Source organism: Pteropus vampyrus, unplaced genomic scaffold (assembly GCF_000151845.1).
Source record: "Pteropus vampyrus isolate Shadow unplaced genomic scaffold, Pvam_2.0 Scaffold109, whole genome shotgun sequence".
Taxonomy (NCBI): Eukaryota; Metazoa; Chordata; class Mammalia; order Chiroptera; family Pteropodidae; genus Pteropus; species Pteropus vampyrus.
In genome coordinates this window covers 979,523-1,005,468 of record NW_011888890.1, presented here as the reverse complement: position 1 = coordinate 1,005,468, position 25,946 = coordinate 979,523, and the positions used below count along the sequence as shown (strand labels likewise).

The 25,946-nt window shown below is 33.6% G+C and overlaps 1 protein-coding gene across 7 annotated transcripts in view; it reads left to right on the top strand.

Moving 5' to 3' along the window:
• Positions 1-25,946, top strand: part of NFIB (nuclear factor I B) — a 220,183-nt gene that overhangs the window by 193,560 nt on the left and 677 nt on the right. For 4 of the 7 annotated variants that reach the window (XM_011365297.2, XM_011365295.2, XM_011365294.2 and 1 more), the window contains one exon: positions 20,118-25,946. This exon is cut by the window's right edge and continues 677 nt beyond it. In XM_011365297.2, coding sequence (XP_011363599.1) covers positions 20,118-20,135 — 18 coding nt within the window. In that variant the 3' untranslated portion in view covers positions 20,136-25,946. Of the gene's footprint in view, positions 1-6,614; positions 6,704-20,117 lie in introns of all 7 variants that reach the window. The other 3 variants (XM_023533691.1, XM_011365293.2, XM_011365292.2) reach the window with 1 other exon arrangement.

The window sequence follows — 25,946 nt, the reverse complement described above, 5'->3', positions numbered from 1 at the left end:
TTGAAAGTACTTTTTATTACGCTGAAAATTTCTTTTACACCAAATGACCTTTTTAAGAAATTGTCTCTGTAGGATTTTTTAAATTAAAATACTAATTGAAATCTCTTTATAGCATTTGTCCTAGCAAATGAAATGGCAAAGCCAAAGCTAGGTACCTTAAAACCACTGGAAAGGTAGTTTTTTTTATTAGAGGCAAGCAATTGAAAGGACACAAGTGGACTATCAACAAACTTTTCAATAAAGCCAGGAAGCAGGCTATCAACACTTGGGCTGTTCTTATTGTGTCTGTTATCATAATTGACAGCTTGACGCAAAACCCTATCATATGACTTCTGGGTAGGTATGTAAATGAATAAGAGGTCACTTTTCACATAAGCTGGTTGGAAAGGAAACACATTTAAAGGAAGTTTTAGTCAAAATAATGGTTATGCAAATGTTTAGCTTTTTGGCTAGTTCTTAAAAAAATAACAACCACCTTCCATGGTCTGTTTTTTATCATTCATTCATTTATTCAGTAGTTTACTTTTACTGGTTATCAAAGTCTAATATCCAGATAAACTATTATAATTAGTGTAAAAATAAAATTGTTTACTGAAACCTCAAATTTCAATCAAGAAAATCACAAAGGAAAACTTGTCTTCTTTTCTGAAAGTATGAACTTTAAAAGATCTAAGTCGAATCAGGGAAGTAAAGGAAATTCTGAGGGTTATGATTAAAGACATTGTAGCTTTAAATATTCTTGGGCTGCGCATGAAGGATAGGGTAGGAAAAGAACAATGACAGGCAAACTGGTGTCCTGAGTGAAAACCAGCGATTAGGAGTCAGGAGGTTTGATGTTAGTACTGACACAAACAAGGCATGTCAAACCTTGGACAAGTCCTTAAACCTTGCTGTCCTACGTCCTTATTTTGAAAAGGAAAATGAAGAGGTTGAACTACTCAATCTTTAAGTTCCCTTGAAACCTTAAACTTTACAAGGTAAAGTAGCCTCCATATATATTAAAAAAAAACCTTTTTATTTTCTAATACTTACAATTTATGTACAGTAATGTTTATTTAGTTCATGAACTTTGCATACCCATTTTTTATTCTCCCATGCTAATTAACTTAAACATCAAGAAGCATGGGTTTGAGAAATTAACATTAGAAGTAGCTATAAGATACCAGGATGATCTTGAGTATCTTTTTTGTTAAAGATGTGTTTATATGTCCCACATATAACATGATTGTATTCTGACCATTTTATTTGTTTAGTAAGGCTACGTCTTATTCATTCAGAGGCCATCTTATTTGCTCCGTGGCAAGTAATTAATAATAGTAATAAAATAAAATTCCACTAATCTAAGAGTTAAGAGGAAAGCATGAATATTGGAATGTTAATCTCTTTTAAGCACCTTCCCAATGTACCCTCACCCCTCTAAAACCTATTCTCTTGAGGCTACCTGGAGAAATGAGGAAATCTAAGAGAACATAAAACATCTTTTAAGATATTCCCTTGAGGTCACTGTAAACTTAAAACAAAAGTGAAAAAGTAAATTTGCCGCTGTTGATTATGCTTTTTACAGTTTAATGGTTTACTGGTTCAACTGAGAGCTGATGTCATCATGAGGGACTGTTAGTATATCAGACTATTTGCTCAGTCTAGTGAAGTAGAACATTTTGCTTACCTTTCTTTTGTTCCCAAAGCTAATTGCTAAATATTTAACAAAAGCTCCTGTTTATAATAGTGGAGGGCCCTCATTTAATAAACAGATTTATTCTGAAACCACAAGCAATATTGATTCTTTATGGCTATCAGCTACCTTCATGAATTTTTGAGTGTAGCATAGGAAAGGATAATGGTTTAAATCTTAAGTATTTCCCCTTATGCAGTTTTTTAAGGTACACTACATGATCCCCATCCTTGTTTTTCTGAAATGATCTCATTCATTGGGAGAGGAACAAGTTTCTCATTTCAGAGACTTTATGGCACTCCATCCCTAGAACATATGCAGTAAAATCTTTATCTTCTCTTCTCTCTTAGTTGCTTGACTATTTCAACCTTTACTCGTCGCTCTTTTGGAGGAGAATCTTACTTCCTTACTTCACCCTTTGTTTGCTTTTGGAATTCTGGCCATAAATTGTTTTAATATAAATTTTACCTTTTTCTAGACACTCTTATTTCATATTAGGAGGTGCGTATAAATTAAAGAATTAAAATGATTTATATGGCTGTACATTTCTGTTAGAATATGCATATGATCAGGTCTGTCAAGGAATCTATATTGCTGCAAATATAAGAATTGTTACCTGCCTACATACATAAACACAAAACTTCAATAGACTAAGGTTCTAAACTAATCTGTTCCTGATGTTTTAAGTTTGATTACTATTGGGGAAAAAATGATTACTTGATTTTTAAGGGAAAATACTTGAAAAACTCATGGGTGTTACGAAGCTTATGTATCACTTAAAATTAAAGTTTTAAAATTTCATTAAAAAACAAATTGATTAATTATATAACAATTATATATAAATTGTTAAATTATATAACATTGACTCTCTCACAGGACAGAAACTGAAGAATCACCACACCAACCCCAAATAACATTATCACCTATTCTTTTAAACTTATTTAAAGCCAAATGTAAAATTCTTTTTTGTTAGGAGTACTGAATTATACAAATACCAAAATTATTTAACATGCCCAGAAAGTAGCTTAAAGACACCTAGTATTAACCTTTCATCACCTAGAATTTGTTCAAAATTTGCTGAGTCAGAACTCTCTTGGCCAAACAAGATTCTTAGGAATTAATTGATTTTATTAGGAAGTATTGCCATGGAAATCTTCAGTAAATAGATGTTTTTTTATTTTCATTATTTAAATGTTTCCTTTACCTACACCATCACCTTTAAATTTTTACTTTATCGGGAGGTTTATTAATGTAAAGATGCTTTATGCAAGATTAATAAAATTAAAAATAAACAAAACAAAACATTGAGAGAGGCTCTTGCTCAGGTAAACCTGGTTTAAATAAGTTTTAACATATAAGCATTAATAAACATGCCCCCTCAGAAATTTTTGAAAATGTTGATAACGCTAGCCCACAATTTAAATAGCTAAATAAATTTAAATTATATTTTACGTCTTCAGTAACAAAGTGTTACCAGAGATTAGAGATCCTCTCCTAGCGCATTGTCCAGGTTCTTGATGTCTCTAACAAAGAATTGAGCAAGACACCGAAATACAGCAGAAAAGAAAAGCTTTATTAGAAGAGAAAGTACACTTCCACATGTGGAAGCGGGCCTGAGCAAGAGAAGAGTGGCTCAAAGGCCTTTGAGGTTTTTATCCCTATTTGCTGTGGGTTGTTACTTTTCTTAGAGGAGTGGGCTTCCTTGATTGACAGCTAAGATTGACAGGACTCAGTGATTCATCATTTCCTTTCTGTGCATATTATTCCCAGAATTTGATCTGTTATAATGATATTAATCAACTTCTGGGCATATACATCATATAATGATGGTATAATGAGGCTCAGGTAAACTGAAGATCCTTGGGGTCTTTATTGCACAGGTATGAGTGACTGGCTGAAACTAGTACCCAATTTCCTGCTCTTTCTATCTTGTTTCTTTCAATGAGTTACTTTTAGCCTAAAAATGCCTTCTGGTTTGCTTAATTGTGGGCGGACTAGGGCAGACCCCTTCTAGGATAGGATGCCCCAGTGTCTTTGCAGGCAGACCTGAAACCCCCTACCTATCCTGCCTAACTCTTTTCTAAGAGCCACGAACCCCCTTGTTAGTATGGATATTGGGGGACGGGAGGTCTCTTCTTCTGTATTTGCTGCTGAGAAGGTTCGTAGTCCCAGCCTATTGGGGTTTCGTGGAGCTGTTTCCCTTTCTGCCTTAGTCAGGCATATCTTGGGTTTCCTGCTGAAGTGCCACCTCAGTCCCTAGACAAGGAAAAGAAGATATGAACTTCTTATTTAAGTCATATATTTATTAATTTCTATTATCGATTTTCCTATTAAGAGAGTAAAAGGAAACAAGCTTGGTTAATATATTTCTTAAAGAGTAAAAAAGACCTTTGGCCTAAAGTCTCCTCCCCTCTCGGACTCTAAGGGCCCTGTCTGGCCTAACGCCATTTCTGCTAACAATGGGCCTATGACCCTTATCAATAGCCAGAGGATCTGAGTCACCGGTTTTGGGGCAATTATCGGGATTTGAAGGAGAGGGCTTTTTTCCCAAAGAAAGGAGAAAAGAAAACTTAACTGAGTTTACTAAAAAGATTAAGAACTCTGCAAGAGATGTCCCGTTTCATTTCCTGCTAAAGATTAAGAGTTTTACAAGTGATGTCCCGTATCAAAAGGATATTAATTCAATACTAATTAATATCCTGCCGATTTCTTTGACATTTAAATTATTGTTAAATATATTCAGTGATCATTTTGTTTGTATTTAAGCATTTTTTTTTTGTTTGGGAGAAAATATTCCTATTGCATGTATCTGAAATATTAATGAAAATGAATACCTGTAGTCAGGTTTAACCCCTTTGAAACTATACTTAGGAAAGAAAAGTCCAAAAATCCATCGATTTTAAGTGTTCCTTATGTGGCCAAAATTAAAGATAGCCCACGTGACATTTTTTTGAGATGGTAAACAAAAAATTAGCAGCACGAACAACAAAATACTAACAATTTACATATGCATTCTTCCCAAGGGACATAGCATTCCTGGAATTGTGGGACTAGAATCCAATTAATGAGTGATGTTTAGGTTTACGTGCCTTTGTGAAAGTGTCTTCTGAAAACTTCTGCAGTCTAACCTTGAGAGCCTCACAAAAACTAACCTGAAGTTAATAATCAGCAAAATTATCCTGGGCTATGCCTAAATATAACCCTCCCTTCTTGAGAATGTTTAATTGATTTAAAACTAGGATTTTCACTGACCAGAGCAGAATAAGAGGTCCCGAGGATCTTTATACCAAGTCAAGTTTCTTGAACTGTTTTTAGATTATTTTCATAGTACTGCTTTTTTTAAAAAAAAATATTTTGAAATAGACAACTGGCTTACTGTTACTACAGAAAAACAATTTTAGATTGCCCCATCACATTGCATTTGTGATTAGATGATCCATTTTGAGAACTTTTAAAAAATCTTGCCATAAAGTTTGTCATCTGTTTAATGTAAAACTAATCAAGCATACGTTTTTTTCCTTTATGCAAGTATTATGATCCATTTTAAGAATATTTTTCATTCTAATTTACTTTCTTTACTGACATATGGCTTCTTTATGACATATCTTGAACAGAATCTACACATCTATCAATCTGTTATCTATTTACCTATTTATCTATAGTTAGGGATTTTTTCAGTTCTTTAAATTTTAAAAGTACTTTTACCTGAAATATCAATATAATTAAAACACATGTTTTAGAAATTTTAGGTGGTATTTAGGAGCCTCAGAGATCTGTAGAAAAATGAGCAAAAACTGTTATTTTAAAACTCTAGAATCAGTTTTATTTAGACTATGTAGAAACTCGAGTCTAATGGGAAAAGTAAAGATTCTTAATAACCAAATTTTTTTTAGCCATAACGTTATCAGAAAGGATTGAGATAATTTATCATAAGTTTAAAGGCACTTTGGCTCCAATCATCATCTTTTGGAAATACTTACTGAAAAGCAGCAAACAAGGTTTAGTGGATTTCTGTGAATAAGTCATCTTTTCAGTGCAAGATGCAGTTAATTTACAGCATGGCTATCTAAAGATTAAAAATCATGATTTCCTAGTGGATTTTTTTGCCCCCAAAGCCAGATAAGTTTACTTTCTTAAGCATAAAAATAAGCAGTATATCTTTTCAATAAATCTGCTAGCACTGTAGGGCAGCTGTTAACCAAACAGAGCTGGATAGGGTTACTGGAACAATCTCTGAAGGGCAGAGCTGATGATTCGGAGATCTGGGAAGAATTTGTTTCAGCTTGTTTTCAGTGCATTCCTCACTCTATTCAGATATGGTAAAGTATTTTAAATGCCAGAACTCTGAGTTTAAAATAAAAGTAGAAATTCTTATCAACTCTTTCTAAACAATGCCACTTTGAATAAAACAAAACTAGTAAACATCTAAAACTGAATACCTTGATGCTTCTAAACATAAGTCAGGGACAATGTTTATAAGGTGGGGCCTTTCTCCTCTAAACTGCATGTCTTTTACGTTTTGCAAACTGCATGCTTACAGTTATTCTTTTACTCAATGCAGATTATTTGCTATGTTGCATTAAAAAAAGCTTTTTTATTTTCTTTCTAAAATATATCTCTCTATTGAATATTAACGTTTGCTTTTATTGCAGCTCAATTTGTACTCTAATAATAGCTAATTGTTATGTTCTAAGCACTTGTTTCTCTTGTATGCTTTAATTAATAGAGAAGCATATTGCAATAGCTTTTTCTAAAAAAAAGAGTCTAGGAATTTTGCTTTTCAGAGTAAGGTTTTCTTTTGCTTTTTTTTTTTTTCTTTATGTTGCCTCATGGGAAAGTAAGGTTAATGCCATGTACAGTACTAGTTTGCATGTGTTCATTTAAATACTAAAATCTGTAGTACTGCTCGATCCATATCTGACTGCTAGGTTTCAATTGACAGCTGAGGATTTGTGACTGGACCATGAATCAAAACGGCAGGCATTTATACCCCAGTACCAGTGAGGATACATTGGGAATTACTTGGCAAAGGTAACATTTTAATTATTTCCAACCCTACACTTACACTTAAAAATTACATGAGTTAAGTGTTTGTTTTTAACTAGCTTTGTAGAAAATATATGTTAAAAATTTAGTTGTTTTGGCTATACCATCCCTCTTTCCCTACCCTCTTCCTTTATTTCTTATGTAAATGCAACTTCAAATTAATTTGGGACTATAACATATGCTAATTAATCATTGGAATTTCTAAGTGCTGTCAAATGTTTTAAACAATTCGTATATTATTCTTGAAGAAGGGGATTTTACACTTAGAGTTTAGGACTTGAAATACGAAATCAGTTCTAGGGAAGATTTTTTAGCTATCTGAGGATAAAGCATTGGGCCTTTTACATTATAGATTTTCTTATTTCAGCCCTTTCCTGGACTGCTAACTTCAAGCCATTTTACTAGTGATTTATTTATTCCCCTGTCAGAGGGAAAAAGGTAGAAGAAAATGTTCAGATTAGCCAATTTAACTAATAACAGCAGCACTCATAAGTTCTGGAGTGGGAAGATTGTTGGAATCAATAGCTAAAGAAGGAGTTTGATTTAAGGTTTTAACTTCTGTTTGTACATCGATGAGAATCATTGAGAACTGACTATATTTGATTGGCTGAGAAAAATTTTTCTAAAATTTCATTTTCAAGACTAGTTTTAATATTGTCTCATATGGTTTTAGAAAGTAAGTGGTGCTACATCAGCTTCTTATGTATTATTTTAATAAAGAACAAGTTGTGTCAAACAACAAATAATTAAAATTCATGGTATAATCATACGTAATAAGAGATAAAAATTTACAGATGAGAGTGAGGTAATCCCATAAGGAGTTCACCAAAAGTAGAGCCAACATAATTTTCCAGCCCTGCTGTGTTTGTAATCCTCTCTTCACTGAACGTGGCTCTGTTAAAAGTACATACTCAGATATCAGTTATCAGTGGGCTGCCCATCTCCATATTGCTTGATAGAAACTGCTGATGAGTAGAGTTTAAAATAATTAAATTAATAAAATGTTCACTTTTACTCAGGTAAAACTCAGAAAATTAGTTGGACTCTTTTTAAAACGAGTTTTTATTCACTACCTAAAATGAATGCAATATGACTTTTTCTCTTTTAAAGAGTGATATAACATCTACTTTACAATATGTACGTTTTTACATATTTTGATTTTTTTTCCCAAAGAAACATGTAATTTCTCCACTTGGAAAAAATACAATGTATGCTTTTAAAAAAGAAGATAATCTCAATGAAAGCATCTGATATAAAGTCTTAATAATTAATACTCAATTAAATTTAGTGAAATTGTTTTATTTAAATAGTCTTAACAAATATTTTTAAATTAATATAATTGGATTGATAACCCTATGTTTGGATTTAATTTTATTAAATAACTTCCTTATATTCCATGCTCTGTTAGCAAAATGTCCCATGTCTGCATACAAACCTTAACCGTTTACAAGAATTGCAAATTAGATGAAGTGTACTTGTGTTTTTTAATGTGGCTATAGCTGTGTAGACTTTCACATCTGTGGATTACTGATTAACATTTACTTATCTAAAACAGGATAGCACCTCTAAAGTACATTAAAGCCAAATAAGGGTATAAATTATTAGAGATTTAAAATATAACAGCGTCTAGTTTCTAGGAATTTTTCAAAGAAAAAAATTGATATCCCGAAAAAGGAAAAGGTGAGTGGACAATGAATTGCCACAGAACACATGTATCAGAGTGAGTTAATATGATGACTAAACTCAGTTCTTAGGAGAACATTGTTCATGTTACAAATCCCTTTCTTGGTGAAAAATTGGTGTAGTAATCAGTCTCAGGTCATGATAAGTCAGAAAAAAATTCAGAATTCATTTAGTTAAGATGTCTTTTTTCCCCATTCTCAAAATAATAATTTTTTTATTAGTAGATAATGGTATATAGAATGGCCTTAATGATTCAAAAAGTTTTAAAAAGGTAACTTTTGGTTTGTTTCTTCCCTTTTTATCATGATTCAGAAGGCATATAATTCATAATGGTAGGCTTCACATTTATATGTTCAACAGATATTTATTGAATCTCTTTGATGGGCTGTTCCAAATGCTGTGTGAGTGATATAGATGCTCACAGTTCTTAAAATCTAAGTATCATACAGTTCGGAATAGAGTACTCAAATATGATAGCACTTTGTTTTGCTTTGTTACAGTTTTCAAAAATAGGTACAAGTAGTGTCCAATATTTGATAATAGAAATAGGCCATGTCTGTGGCACAACATATTCATAATTTGTTTATGGTTTATAATTTGTGCCCTGTGGTTATTTATGAAACTTAATTTTTTTTTTCTAGAAAGAATATAGAAAAAAGGAAATCATAAATGTCTGTAACACTGCTATTTTCAAGGCACATAACAGTCATCTAAAAGCATCAGGGTAGTGCTACAACTTTAAAATTATCTGAATAAATTGAAAATACGTGAGATATGTAGATATATTCAACCAAAGAATTAAATAATTTGCCTTATAAAAAATGTCATATTGGAATAAAGAAAATATCAGAGTTTTCTTTTTGTTGTGGTTGTTGCTTTTTGTTTTTCACAAAAGGTAATCCTTGGAGACTTTGTAGTAGAAAAGCCAAAGAAGGTGTTTGGTTTTGCTTTGTGTTTCGACTTCACTTCGTTTTATTCTGTTTGGTTGTTGTTTGTTGCCATTACTTTCCTCATACAATCATTTGCCATGGTCGCCCCCTTTTCTGCTTTATACCAATCCTCCTGTGGAGGTGTTTCCATGTCAACTGCAGCAACTTTTGGGGGATTGAAAAATCTCAGTGCCGAGGGAGCTATGCAAGTATAATCAAAGCTGCATGATTTCCCCCATCCTCCTCCTTGCCAGTGCCCCGCCTCCAAGTATAAACATTCCCTTAGGAACCAAAGCTGACTTCTTTAGACTAAAGTTTTCACAGACTTATTAGGTTGCAACCCTGAAGGTGTTTTGTTGTTTTGACCTTAGAATTTTGTGAGCCGTGTGTGTGTGTGTGTGTGTGTGTGTGTGTGTGTGCGCGCGCGTGCACGCACGCGTGTGTTGCTTTCACCTACGTGAATTTTTCTGTCTAACCGAAAGGTCAGGTATCACAGTTAACCTAGAGAGTAATCTGTTGGTGCAGGGCTCACTTTTGCCTGAGTCAGGAGGGGGAGCTCAGTTCTTAGGAGGAGGGGAATAGATGATGAATCGTTTATGCTGTTCATAAGGGTACTGTTGTGTCTATGCTTTGTCCTCTGATGCGGACAAATTGTATTGTTGCATATGTGAGTTATGTGGGTATAAACAAATACAGCAGTTAACTCCCTAACTGGCTTTATTTCTTGAAACTATGGCCAGAACATAGCTTGTACTATCAAATATGAAAGAGCAATATAATTGAATGAAAAAGAAAGCCAAAGGACAGTCCAAGAATAATATAAACATAAGTTATTTTAAAACGTTGGAGGGAGTGCTTTATGCAAAAGAGAAACTGGATTTATTGTTTCATTCCCTCTTCTCCCCCTTCACCCCTTTCAGGAAAAGGCAAAGCTACAAGTGAGTGGCTGTATGTGTCTGATGGCTTATATAAACATAGAAGAAGCCTTCAGATGGCTAAAATAAACACGCGCGTGTTACTGAAGGATATGTTTACACAAACCATTTGCTCAGCCTCTGAAATAATGAATAAATGAAGATTTTACTGAAATAATTGGAAGGATTTTTGTGTTTCTGCTGATGCCATAATTGAATGGCACCAAGGAGACTTTTATCAGTTATTTTCCATGTTACATGTGTTAGCAGTTCCTTTCTATGAGTTGAATACTTCATTCTGTAGTTACTTTACACATGTTTTTGTAAGAAATTGTCGTTTATTACTGCAATTCTGGAGAGTTGCTTGATTTCCCAGGAGAAATTTAGCAGCCAGTAAAGATTATTTGGATCTGGTTCGTCAGGAGAGGGAGGGGCAAAAAGGAAGGAGTAATAACATTCGTTTTATACATATAATCTTATTTGCATAACAGTGTCCCAAACCCACCATTTTACTTGCTTTGTCTATAAAATTTTCTTTGTAAAATATATATTCTCAATGACTTAAGAATGAATATTTAAACAACAAAAAAATCTGCAATATAGTGTTGCAAACCATGTTTGTATAAAAATGTATGTGTACGTGTGTATGTATGTGTGTGCATATGGTACATGTGTATGCATAGGTACATACGCATGTGTGTATATGTGTGTACACACACAGACATATACATATGGCACTTGTATGATAAGGGGAGAATGTGACCTGTCCATAGGTAGTATTAAGAGTTAACTTTCATTTCAACATTATACTTAGACCATCTCTACGAATTCACTAGGTTAGCATTTCCTGCTTTCAGTTTGTTATCTTGACATATAACTACAGTACAACAGCTGGGTTGTTCCTAGAGTTCCTGGGGGGAGCTTTATTCTCAGAGTGCTGAATTTCCTTTTCAGCTGTCAGCTCTAAAGTGTGTTCAAAATGTTCAACTTTTTACACACCATTCTGGGCCCCTAGCACCACTCAGGGACTATGATAGAAATGCTGATAAGGTAGATGAACTGAAGAATCTTTGGTTTAAGAAGGAAAATTGCAAAAGCCAAAATTGCACATGACCATTGTTTGGTAAAAGGGCTGCTAACAAGTGTCACTCTTTGTATCTGAATAATCTAGTTAAAAGAATTATGCCATTCTCATCAAAATCATTTGCACCTGTTATAAAATCAAAAATAAAAATGTTATCGTTCTTAAAAATAATCTTATATGGTGTTCACCCACTGCAATATCTGTGATCTGGCTGTTGAAAAACACACTGGGATTTGTTGTAGTTTTACCTAACTTTCTCCATTTATAAAGAAAGATTTGCACAACACAACGTTTCCTTTTTATCTAGGAAACTCTTCAGAACACTTCCTAAGAAATTAATTGTATTCCAGCCAGACTTGCATGCTGCCATCCCACAGGAAATGGGTCAGCAATCCATTAAGATGCCATTAGATAATCTAATTTGGAACTTAATCTCTAAATTAACCATGCTCCATACTTGAAGCATACTTGAGAGAAAGAAAAAAAGTTTACGTTTGAATCGATAGGGGAGCCGAAGCGTGAAGAAGGCTGTTTGTTTTTTCTGTAGCTGTGGTCACGTCTCAAGCCGTCTGGTAACCAGGAGAAACCAGACATGATGTAATTCCAGATTGAACTTGAACTTCAGGGACTTAGGATAGGGGAACAATGGACCATAGGAATCAATAATGTCCATTTTCCACATGATTATGTTTGGAGCTTTAAGTTAACCTTTACGGGAGAAGCAGCAGGATCTGTGGTGTGACCAAAATGAGAGGATCCAGAGACAAGATGTTAGAGGAAAGAAAACAACTTTTTCCGTGATAGTTTCTGAGCAGCACTGCAGATTCCAGCAGGATTAGAAAAGTTCCCGCTCTGCAGTAAACCGGTGGCCTGTTCAGAGCACTCTTTGTTCGCTTAGGTAGGACAAACTTAATCTTACGTTTCCTGTCAGATGATTTTTGGCAGCACTACAGGAGTGGGAGGAGCGAGATTCAGAAAATTCCCAAATGTAAACCTTGCTGATTAACCCTTTGCGATGAAAGGAAGTATGTTAAACACCTACTTTATTGGAAGATGTTTTATGTGAAGTGCCATATTTGCATATGTATTACGTCTCTAAGAAGTCAGCTCCATCGGCAGTCAAGGCACCGTTTATTAACTTACCTTTTCTGATTCTCGTGATTGCTAGTGCTGTTAGTAGGTATATAGTGAATTTTTAGCCATATTTACTTAAATAAGAAAGCATAGAGTGAGTAGATATAATAATAAGCATAATAACAAATTACAAAAGAAAAAAGGAAAGGCGAAAGCCTATTTAAGTACAAGAAATTGAAGAACACAGATTTCGAATATTCAGAAACTTCACAGAGTTACAATTATCCTTTCTTTGTTCCTTTTTGTTTTACGTGGTCGCAGACTTTTTTGCCCCTGTGAACAGAATAGCAGGCAGAATACAGAAACATGTTCAGTTCCTCAGTCATTTGTGATTTTATACTTAACAATTCTGATATAAAGAGGTTTTTTTCATTTAGAGGTGAAATTGTGCAAATAACAATGATTTTTGCTTTTAAGTGAAAATCATTTGGGAAAGAATCACTTCTTGCTTTTGTATAAAACTTACGTTTCTATTTAACTTAGTATGCTTTGGGTGATTTTCCCTAGTGAAAGGCACTGTTTGGAAGCACTGTTTTGGTAGAGAATTTTGTCTGCTGTTGAAGACTCACATATGCTAATAAGGGGAGCAGTAGCACTTGTGACAATAGCACTGAAAAGAAGCCCAGGGATAGAAACGAATACAGACTAGAGAAAGGGAATGGAAATCCACTCGCCGGGTTCTCTGCTGTGGTACAGTCTGTGGGAGGAGATCAAATAACTACTTTGAGCCTGATAATTCTATATTTTTTAATTGGCTAAAACCTCCCACAGCTACATAAGTTGTCGCATATGTATGTGCGTGTGTGTACTGTAATTTATTTACAAATAGTCGTCTTCATAATGATTCTTTCGTTTTCAGTTCTAAAACATGAAAAATATCAAGCAATTCTTTACAAATCTTGATTTGGCCTATTTCGGGAAAGGGTATTTTTCTTATGTCTAAATTAAACATTTTCAGGAAGTAAGTTTTTATTACGTTAAGTGTATAGATTGCCTTGTTGAAGGGTCTTCTAGGATTTTGTAGGAGCTTTTTGCTAAAAGAGTACAGTAATTGCAATGAGTACATTTAATATTTCGTTGCAGTGGTCCCATACATAAGAGCTCTTCCTACCCTGTGCTCTTCATTAGATAAAGTATTCCACTGGCATTTTCCATTATTTTACTTCGAAAATGCTGATACTTACACATGGTAAAGTTAACATTCAATCCAGGATGGCTGAATAACAAAACACATCTGAAACAATTGAATATAAATTAATGAGCTTTGACGACCTACTGTTTTGATATGTTATTTTAAAACTGTTGGTCCCCAAGGAGTAGCAATAAAGAAGGCTATTTACCTACTTAGTTAAGAAACAAATACGTTTCTCTTTCATTACTAGGAAGTGCTATTGCTTGCAGTTAGAATAATTCCATGAGCCACCTGCAGTTTATGATATTTGGTGTTTCCCAGAGAGCCCACAAGAGTACTTTGCAGTTCAGGTAAGAGCTGGCCAGGGAGCTTTCTGATACAGATTATTACAAATAGTAATAATCATTAGAAATCATCTTACATGCAAATAGGATCATTCAGATGGCAGTAATGAGACTTTAAAATGGAGGAAATAAATCAAAGAAACCCAAGACCTGTGTAAAGCACTTTGGATGTCTTATTATCTTACTTTTAGACTAGTCTCATCTGAAGTAGAACTCAAGCAAATTATTGACATAGCCACATCTGTATGCACAAAAAAAATGGCAAATATTACATTCACCTGTAAAGAATCTGGAATTGGATAAAATACAGTTATTTATGTTGAAGGTTGAAGTCAAGAGTTATACTTCCATGGGAATTTCAGTGTTTCTAAGTGATATGGACCTTAATTTATAGAATCTTAGACATAATTCAGGGATAATATAAATTCTTGTCCCATGATAAAAGTTAAGTGTGTTTCTTGAAAGAGGTAAAGCGTAGTGGGTAAAAATACAGATCCTAGAGGTCAAATCCTGGTTTTTACAACTTAATAACAATATGAGTTGGGCAAGGCATTTAACTTCCTAACTTCAGTTTCCTGACATGTAAAATCGGAAAAATAGTGGTACTTTTCTCAGAGATTTGTTTTGAGGATTGAAAACTTTAAAGCAGGTCAACCATGTAGAACAGAACAGTGCCTGGCATACAAGTATTAGCAACTAGTCCATTATATTAAGTATCATTTTCTTTGTTTTAATATATTAATGAATTCTTAAATATATTCTTAATATATAACATAGATATATAAAATAATTCTTAAATACATGGGTACTTAAATACTATCCGTATATTCCTTCCACGTGTCTTGAGTGAGCATTTTTTTCACAAGACACTCTCTGCAGCCTTTGCATTATACTGAAGTAAGTAGCCAGTCCAGATGCACACACATATAATCTAGGATAGCATGGTTTCTAAATTAATTAATCTGCATTTGATTGTTTTTTTCCAGGCAGATTTTAGCTACTAATAGGGAAAGTTGTTTATTGTTGCATTTTGGGAGAGATACTAATATCTGTGTATTAATATTGTAGAAATAAAATTAGTAGTATTTAGCCAAGGAAGTAAAACATTTTCCTTCTTGGGGATATTTGAAACAGGTGCAAAGGAATTAAAGACGAATTTTTCTTTTAAATTAAGGTATTTATTTTTTTATTGTCCATGCTTCTGGGCCATTGCTTATTTTTATTGATATCTATAAGTAATGTGACTACTGATACAGTTGAAGTATGTATGAATATATGTACTTCATTTCTATAATATTTTTTAAGCTTCTTGAAAGAGGACTTGCTATCTTTGAAGTAAATATGATAGTCTTATGATTAAATCAATGTATAAAACCTGAATGAGTGATGTTACTACTTCCTTTAAATGTATTAGTATACTGAATACTTTGACATTTTTAAAAATGTTTGACAAATAGTTTTCCCAACCCATTATCAGATAAACACAGACTAGTAATAAATAAATTTTGCTGTTCTAGAAAAAGCTCTTATTGTTTTACTCGCCTAAGAGTAATAGTTGGAGTGAAGCCTTTATTTTTTTGGTTTTTTACTCAACTTATGACTCCGTATATGTTTATTTGGCACCCCATGGTTCCTGGGTGGTGACTTAGTTAAATGTTAAGGGCCCAATCCTTTTTGGCCTAGAAGACACAGCACAGAATATATAATTTTTAAAAGCACAACCATTAAATGTTGACTTGCCCAGAGCAATTTTATTTCTTTCGTTGAAAAGTATAGAGTCTGTTTACTCCTTGGAGATGTGAAGACCAACTATCTTATCCAGTTTATCAGGATAAGAAATATATAAATAACATATCATTTTCAAAAGGAAGAAGTAGATATTTTCTTCTCCTTTCATTTTCACCATAGGGTCACTCTAATAGAACTTGAACTATTGAACTAGATTTATTTTCAGAGGAGATAGATGCTTCAAATTTCAGTGTTTCTTGATCACCCAGACCAACCACTTATTCTGTGTACAAGCCCACTGCAGCATTAGCTAGGTTATGATAGAGCCGTACAGAGCAGGAGAAATTCACTGTCTACTGGAGCAAATTCACTTTGCCTTCAGAAAACTCCGTTCAAAAGTCCTTTCTAATGATGGGTCAATATATGACTTCCCAGAAAAGCAGTATAATATAGTTAAGTAGTTCTGGAAATTAGACAGAACTGATTCATATCTGAGGTTTAGGTAGATAACTTTGGGCAAGTTACTTAAGCTCTTTGAGTCTCAGTTTTCTCATCTGTGAAATAGGGATAATGATGGCAAATTCAAGAGTTCACTGAGAGTATTAAGTAACATAGCATATGTATAAAACATTGAATATGGTACCGCTCTTAGCATGGTACCTCAGCATGTTTATCTTCTGGAAGTTTCTCCCTTGTGCTAATTCTTTCCACCTGAACCATACAGAAGAGGTCTGCATTTCTTTCCAGCTCAGCTGTCCTGTCTTACCTGTCTTGCTTTAGCTGTTCCTTAAATTACTTTATTTGGTGAGTTTCTTTGCCAAAGAAATGCCATAGAGTTTGTTTCTCTTGAAGAGTGGTGCCTAGAAGAAACACAGTTTTTCAGAGGTAATCTGATCATATAAAATGAAGAAGGACCATTACCTACCATTAATGCAGCTAAAGGTCAAAATTGTTTGTTTCTTTGCTTCTTTCCTTTCTAGGACAGCCACATTTGGTCAGAATAATATGAAGATATTATCTATGATATCAGATGTTTTATCTTTTAAAATTTTATATGCATAGAGTAGAAGTCATTAGGGTGAATTCTGCTTAGTGTTAAGGTACTGTTAAAATCTTTTTTTGCTTTTTTTGTGCCAGATATTTCTCAAAGTCCTTATGTTCTTTTTTTTTTTTTTTTAATGATATGGCCTTTTATATTTTCTAAAGATGTGCTTTCAACTTTCAGTCATACTCATTTTCTGTTTGACAAAAAAAAAAGTTAATTTGGCAATGGAAAATGTAATAAAAACAAAGTGAATGTATGCTTGATATATTGCTGAAGTAGATGAATTTGACCTTACATATTTTGAAATCTTTCAATTTTATTCTCATTTCTCTTAGTAAATAGAGGCAGAGGTTATTGGATTGAACATAAGATTATCTATATAATTCTCATTCCATTATGAATTAATATTAATCATTTTACATATAACTAATTTAAATATGTAAATGAATATGAATATGTGTGTTTATTTTATCCATACTGGTGGTCATTGTCATTTATTTAAATATAGAGAATTAAATATGTAAAAAGCACTCTTACATTTTTACCTGAAAATCTATACAATTTGAAGCATTGTTTTTTGAAATTAAATGATCGAGGTTATTTCATTTGATTGAACATTTTTCTTTACATTTTTATCATAATCTTTGAATTCATTTTACCTGATTTTTCTCAATGAAACTACCAAAAAACTCTAAAAAATGTCTGTACCTTATAGTTCTGAACTTAACTTACAAATTGGCAATAAGAGACTTGTAAAACTCATATATGGAGTCTGCATAGTGTTAATCTTTGAGATTTATTTTCCCCCAAAGATTCATAAACAGTATTGACAAATATATTGTACATTGCAATTTTGACATGGTTTAATGTAGGATGAGAGGTTTGAAAGGTTTAAATAAACATCTAAATTAAATTTGTTAGATATTCTACAGACATGATTCTGTTAGTCACTAGTATCGATTTATTTTTATTAAGTATTTTCCAACGAACAGTAACATATGTCTCTTCTAAAGAACTGAGTAAGAAAGCTTTTCAAAATAAACCCTGAATTCTTGTCTTTTCTGCCATTAGTAGATAGACTTTTCCATTTAAGGAGTCATATCTATTTTCAATCATTAAAATGTAATTTATTTTTCTAAAGTATGCAATCTCTAGATGACTTTCTAGAGCCCATTTCATTTGGTACTCTTACTGATTTTGCGAAGTGATGTGCTTGTTGTTGACATTGCTTTTTACTGTCAAGAATTATCAATTTTAGCTAGTCTTTCATTTTGTTTTTCATACATCCTATTTCAGGTTAAAAATAATGGATATCCATTTTCGAAATTTATTTTATTTGTTAAGAAATGATTAATATCAGCTATGGCCAGACTCTTGATAAAATGATCTTGATAAAACAAGATCATTTTCTTTATGAGCTTACCTTTCAGTCAGAAAGATAATCTTAGATACAGATAATTATGATATGAAATAATAAATGCTGTAATAGTACTATGTAACAAAGTGTAGTGGAAGTTCAGTTGAGGAGAAAATAAGTTTCATGACTCATGTAACTTTTTTCCCAATTAGTAGTGCAAAGCACAGAAATAATTGTTGAAGAGGTATGTGTGGGAAGAAAGAAATATATGAAAGCAATTAAGTTTCTTAGAAAAGGTTTCAATAACAACTATTGTTATTCTTTATAATTATGATTCTTCATCAGATAAGGAGGACATATCTTTTTAGTTTGAATTATTCCTTGTTTGAATTACTATTTAATTTATACTGAATAATCAATTTGTGTTAATGCTAAACATCTCTAATTTTAAGTTCGGTGATGCCTGTTTTTTTTGTTTGTTTGTTTGTTTGTTTGTTTTTATAGGGGCCAAATCACAGTGTATTTGTGAAAATATGTGATTATGAGCAGCACTTAAAAATTACAGAATTGGGCATGATTGGAACACTTAATTTGTTTATCCAAAAATTTATTGAACATTTACCATGTGCTAGGTAGTATATTAGATGGAGAGCAAAAGAAGAGATGGACTTTGCTATCATGGAGCTCATTGTCTAATCATAAAATCCCTTGAGCATAAAATATCATGGTGAATTTTTATTATTGTTGAAATATTAACTCAAATATGTACCAAGACAGGTAGTAATAAGCCACATTTTGTTTAGAGTTATCACTAGAGTAAATAAAGTTATATTATCAAATTCTATTTTTAAATCCAAGCTTTCGTTTTGGACAAAATCATTCCTTCAAGTTAATATTCCATAAAGATTTTTATACCTTTGGAATTCAAATATGAAGAAATGAGGGTATCTAAATTGATAACTACAATAATAGTATCCCTCACCTCATGATTGCAAAAGTAAAGAAGTGGCTACTAAATTAATTTTAAAACATTGAAATTATGTCTTCATGCCAGACCATGACAAAACTGGGTATAGAATTGTCAGTTTGGTGGTTTCTTGGTTCATGATTATGGAGCTATTATATTACTTAGCTGACGCTCATTCCGAGTTGAGTGTTGAAACAAACATTACATCTGATTAGATATACCCCAAAATGTATGTATGGCATGGGTTGTTTTGTGATATATAGATCTGGTGTTATTTTCTTCCATATGATACTTGTTTAAGGAGAGATTATGCCAGTAGTAATTAGAGAACTGTTTTTCAACCATTTTTCTTAAATAGCCCCAATCCAACATAGGTGAAATTCAAGTTGATTTGAGAGAGGCTAGAATCTCATCTACTTACGTCCTTCAGTACTCCTCCCACCCTCTTCTCCGAACTCCCCAAACTCAGAGCAGCTCAGATATGGTAACCTTCCTGATGGGGAAGTTCAGGGAATGCTCAGGCTTCTAGTAGTGTCAGCATTGCAAATAACATGTCCACTGGCCTTCCTGAAAAATGTATGTTTTCATATTGTGAGGGAAATTAACTTTCACTGCGGCATTCAATTTTATTCAACTGAAAGGTAAAAAATTGAAACCCATCTTATCACTGAATTGCTTATGAATTAAAAGTAAAACAAGATCAAAGTATAACTGGCAAACTATATTGGTACCACTGTAGATTCGTTGCTTTTTTTTTTTTTTTTTGACAAGAAAATCATATTGTATGTACATTAAGTAGATTAAATGTTTGGAGAAGAATATCCTCAATCAGAGTTCAGCAATTGTGTATGAGCCTAACCTGAGGTTTTTCTGCTTCATAATTAGTCTTACCTTCTCTGAAAGAAATAGACCATATAGTGTATGTATGCATAATATTTATAATTTAGCATATTTATCTCATAGTAAACTAATTTTGAAAAAAGTTATAGTATATTGATGCTTATGGAATTTAGATTTCTAATATTGTTGTAGATTTTAACATTGTATTTTTTCTTTTTCTCTTCCCTCCCTCCTGCCAACAGTCCTGGTACCTGGGCTAGCTTGGTTCCTTTCCAAGTATCAAATAGGACACCCATCCTACCGGCAAATGTCCAAAATTACGGTTTGAACATAATTGGAGAACCTTTCCTTCAAGCAGAAACGAGCAACTGAGGGAAAATGAAATACGACAGTAGTTTAAGAAATTTAAAAAAAAAAGTAAAAGAGGAAGACTGGACAAAACAAACAAAAAGGGAGAAAGGAAAGAAACTGAAGAAAGAAGATAATAGACCAGCAATTGCAGCACTTACAATCACTAATTCCCTTAAGGTTGAAACTGTAATGGCATAAAAAGGGTCGATGATATTTCACTGATGGTAGATCGCAGCCCCTGCAACGTAGCCTTTGTTACATGAAGTCCGCTGGGAAATAGATGTTCTGTCTCTATGACAATATATTTTAACTGACTTTCTAGATGCCTTAATATTTGCATGATAAGCTAGTTTTATTGGTTTAGTATTCTTGTTGTTTACGCATGGAATCACTATTCCTGGTTATTTCACCAACGAAGGCTAGGAGGCGGCATCAGAGGTGCTGGGTGACAGAGCCATGAGCCAGCCATTTTGTAAGCACTCTGATTTCTAAAAGTTAAAAAAAAATATATAAAATCTCTGTAGCCTTTAGTTATCAGTACAGATTTATTAAATTTTGGCCCTTAACCCAGCCTTTTCCAGTGTGTAACCCAGTTTGAAATCTTAAAAAAAAAAAAGAAAAAGGAAAAAAAAAGAAAAAAAGAAAAAAGAAAAAAAAAACAGTTTGAACACAAAGGCTCTATGGAAGAAATGCCTCTATGTAGGTGAAGTGTTATCTCTGCATGCAACAGTAAAAATTAATATAATATTTTCCCCACAAAAGAAACACTTAACAGAGGCAAGTGCAATTTATAAATTTATATCTAAAGGGGAATCATGATTATAAGTCCTTCAGCCCTTGGACTCTAAATTGAGGGGATTAAAAAAAGAATTTAAAATAATTTTGAACGAATTTATTTTCCCCTCAGTTTTTGAGGGCATTTTAAAAGGCATTAAATCAAGACAAATCATGTGCTTGAGAAAAAAAAATTAATGAAAACACAGCACTTATGTTGGTTTAGCTGCAGCCTCCTTGGAGGTAGAATTTATTTATTTAAAATTACTGGTTGCATCAAGAACCCATAGGGTATACAAAAGGTTCTATAAAAATCTGCATTATAGAGACAGAGGCAGGCAAATCCATGTCACAAGGGTAGCTTACAGTTTACAAACTGGGAATGCCAGGGTGTAGGATATAAAAACGCACTCTTGAGAAAATAAATGTAATCAGGGTGCTGATAACTTGCATGGTGCTTTCAGACATTAGCCTTGTTCAACAAATTTCTTGTATTGACAGATCTGTAGTGTGCATGGGCAGACACATTTTGCCTCTATGTCTCTGAAAATTTTAATTAAAAATACTCTTTCCAGTAATCCTAATTTGCACGAAGATATAATGTCCACATTACGTGCCTTGCCTTGAAATCTAAAAAACAAAAACAAAAAAAAACACAAAAAAAACAAAAAAGTGACATCACTACACTTGTTTTGCTGCATTTATTATCATTTTAAATCTTTACCATTTTTATGATAAAATATTTTGTACTCCAGACGAAAAAAAATGTGTGACATCATGGATTTTTTAGACAGTTATACCTTTATCTCACATTTATAAAGCATATCATGGCTGTGTATAGTTGCCGCTTAAAAATTGTAATCGACCAGCAATATTTTCAGTATTTTGGTGTTTTTTCTATTAACCTTTCATGTTTTTCATCTTCCAATTAATATTTGGGGGGAGGGGTTTCAAATTTATACGAATTATGCAATACCAAGTTTTGCCTATGTAGGTAGTGCTTTTAGCTGTATTGGTTATTATAGGTAAGTACACAGATTTAAAAAAAAATAATGTATGCTTTTTTTTGTTTGTTTGTTTTAATTGACCAAAGTGGGTACTGCTATTTTTGCAGTGTGATGAGGTCCTTTTGTGTACTGAGAGATGGACAGGGGATTTTTTTTAATATACATATATATATATTCTGGGGCGGGTGGGAGGATTTTTAACACTTTACAGTGTAGCTGTGAAGCAGTGCACCCTGAGATGGGCCTGGGCTGCAAAGCGACTGTTCTGCCTACTGTGACAAACTTCAACTTACACAGGTTCCCCCTTCTCTAATTTCCCACCTGGGGTGCAAGCTGAACTCATTTCTGGTTTTCATAACAACAAAAAAATAGTAAGAACAAGTGAACACAAGAAATTCTCCTGGAGGCAGACTTGGCTTAAAATGAACTGTCTTATTTTTAATTTTTAATTTTTTTTTTTTTTTTTTTTTTTTTTTTGGTGGTGGTAGTTTTTCTTGAGTTTCAAATCCACAGTAGAGAGTGAGCCTGTCTCATATTTGGCAAAGATATCTGTTGAAATATTCACATAGTGGATGTTTCACACTTTAGAGGTTTAACACGTGAGCATACCTTCCCTGCAAAACACATCATCTCAGCTGGAGGGAGTGCTCCCGTATTCTTTGCCCACCACTTCTCTTCCCTATTTCTTCATTTCATTAACAATAATATATGATTTATCCGTGACTCACTACTTCAAATGGATGGCAGTATGCTTGAATTTTCTTATTAGACATCCAGAAGATTAAACAGAGTGTTGCTATTATTAAATGTATTTGGACTTAAAAATTAAAATCAAAGTTCAGTTTTTAAGGAACAAAAAAATAAACCTTGTTACGTTTTCATTTTACCTGCCCTTTTAAACTGGGAACCAGAGCAGAAGACAAATGTAGAATTTTAAGCAATTAATGTTCCTGTGGATGAATTAAGCCCATTAGATGCTGATGGGTTTTTTTTAAGGGATGGTACCTCAAATATATATTTGATTTAGTTTCCCCCGAGGCATAGAGGGTGAATGGAGACTGATTTTATTTTGCCACCCCTCCCCCAAGTTCCATTGAGGGAATTCATTCCTAGAAGGAAAATCTTTCAGAATTAGTGACGCATGGTGGGCTGTCTTGAGGAGCTCCATGAACCCCTTCCTCCAGGCCATGGCCTAATAGAATAAACTGTCCATTGTTCTCACAGCATATCATTTAATTACAAGAACAATGCTTATGGGTCTGAGAATTGTTTTTGATTAGTCCATTCAGTTTGATAGCTCAAATGCTGACTAGCACATCAGGATCCAAGCAGTGCAAGTTCAAAAGTAAGTCAAACCATTTCTGTGATACTTGCCCTGTATCATCTCCGCCAAGCTCTTTGTGTATCTTTAGGTGAATACATCGACCTCACAGGACACGCAGTATTTTGTAGGAGCAGACTCGCTCTCTTTTTTGCCAGTGAATGAGCAGTTCTAGCTAAATAAGTTACACACTGTGGGTATTCCTGCCTGCCTCTTCAATACAAAGTCCTAATTCAAGTGTTGCTTTTTATTTTTTAATCAATTTTTTCTCTTTTTGAAATAAAACTATTAAAATTTTGCTATATATACATATATATATATATATATATATATATATATAGCCTCGAATCCATTTTTCGGCCTCCTCTTTTACCAGGAAGTATATTCTGACTAAGGGTCCCACTTTTGCAGGTCTTGCACGCCCCCTCCCTTACCCAGAACTGCAGAGCTTCAGGATGGTGAAGGTCACCCAAGGGCATCAGTAGGGGGTCATGTCTCCAGCCCCCAGTCCCGTGGCACTGTTCAGCTTTTGTTACGTTGCTTTGCAGCCCACCACTCACAGTGCCTCTGAAGTGTTTCATCTGGAGTGACATGAGCGTTTGAGGCTTGTCTAAGGAAAATAAGTAAATAAAAGGCAGTGAAGGAGACTGTACATAAAGACATGGCAAAAATCTTAATTATAGCAATATAGTTATGGGGTAATGTTCGGGTGGGCAGCTCCATTAAAAAAAATATGTGAATGAATCTGTGAAGCTGCAAGTAGCAAGAAGAGCGAAAGGTCTTCTTAATGAACCGCCTACCTTGTAGACAGTAATTTGTACACTGTATAGTTTTGTTAAGAATTTTTTTTAAATTAAAATTCCCATGTTTGTAAAGCTAACTTTTTAACAATTATAATGGAACTATATGTTGTTTCCATTTTTAAAGTAAACAAGAATATTCCTTGTTTAGAGACTGGACTTGAGTTAAAACTCTCCAGTCTCTTAAGTTATGTATTAAAAAAAAAAAAAAATCTGTCCATGTTAGGAGTTATTTCACAGATTCCTGTGCTTGAAAAGCATAGGGTACTAATCCTTTAAAAAAGTGTAAATGGAGAAAAGTTATATTTTATGAAGGTTATTTTGTTGTATTTAGTATTGGAAAAGTTGGTTTTCAGAGCATTTCAGAATGTCGGAAGCACCACTGTCTTTTATTAGTATATACGGCCTTTAGCAAAAGTTTTTGTGATTGTTACGTGATGGTATTTAAGGTTAAGTTTCACAGAGCATTCAGGATAGGCAGAAAACAAAAACAGTGCTATGTCTCACATAACGTGTCCTCAGGGAGCAGAATCTTGGATTTTTGACTTGTAGCTTCATAAGGACTCAACAAAAGAGATTGCACAGGGACATCTTCAGCGGTGTGACACCAGGACATGTTCTTTACCTAGATTTAAAATCTATGTACTGTGTGAAACGATGAAGGCTGCAGAAAGTTATCCCATATTCAGTGTACAGTATTCATTTTTAATGAAACAACTCTACAATATTGCTGGCAGATAGGCCCCAAGCATGACATTCAATATAGTTTACATGTTCCTGTCTAGGTCTTTTGTTAACATTAACCAGCTGCATGCTTCCTGGACTTTAAAAAATTGGGTTTCTATAGAAAACTTTTTTTTTTTTTTGAATGTGCAGGCTCTTCAAGTTCAATAGTAAAAGCTCAAAATTGAATGTTCTATTCCATGCTGAAGGAGCTGAAAGCTGCCTTCTTCATATTTTTGCACTTTCTGGTAGTTCCCCCATTTTTTTTCTAATTCCTTAAAAATTGTGTGGGTGGGGTGGAGCACTGCAGTTGGGGGGTAACATGGACCACTGATTTTGCCCTTTGACCCTGCACAATGACCTTTGCATCAGCCAAACTCATTGCCATGACAACTCTTTGTACTGTGTCCGTGCCACAGATCCGTTGGTTACATTGTTAATAGTAAAGGGGACAAGTTGGAGACGGTCAATTTTTACATTTTTTTGTTGCAATTGTTTTCTTCAATGGTTGTAAGTAGTTTTTTTTAAATAATAAGAGGGTTCACTAGTTAATACTCTTTAGAAATATCTGTGTGTTGCAATTCAAATGTATGTTGAGATTGTGAAAAGCGCTTCAGTGCCACTAGCCTACCAGTACGCTAGACTCAGCCTTTGGTAACTTTTATTGCATGATACAGTTCCCGTAACAAAAGGTGGCCTAAATACATGAAAAGCAGTGTAAGCTAGTGACACTAAAGCCAGTCTTGTATTACTGTATTTTTGACAGAATGGTTTTGAAAACTGTGCTACAGGGACTGATGTGGCAGATATCTCTTTATGCAGAAGGAAGTCTTTTTTTTTTTTTAAAGAAGTATGGCTTATTATGCATTCTTCATCGAGGGCATTGAAGTTGCATGGACTGATAAAAAGTTGATGCAAAATGAGAAAGAAACAAAAAAAAAAAAAACCAGCAAAATGTTTACCAAAAAACTCAAACAAATGAGCAGTGCCTGTTCAATTTCACAGTCTCTGTTGAGTTCAGTTGTAAATATGTTTCAAATGACATTTTCTTGGGAAAAAAAAAAAAAAATCTCTACAACATTGTAGAATGTGAGG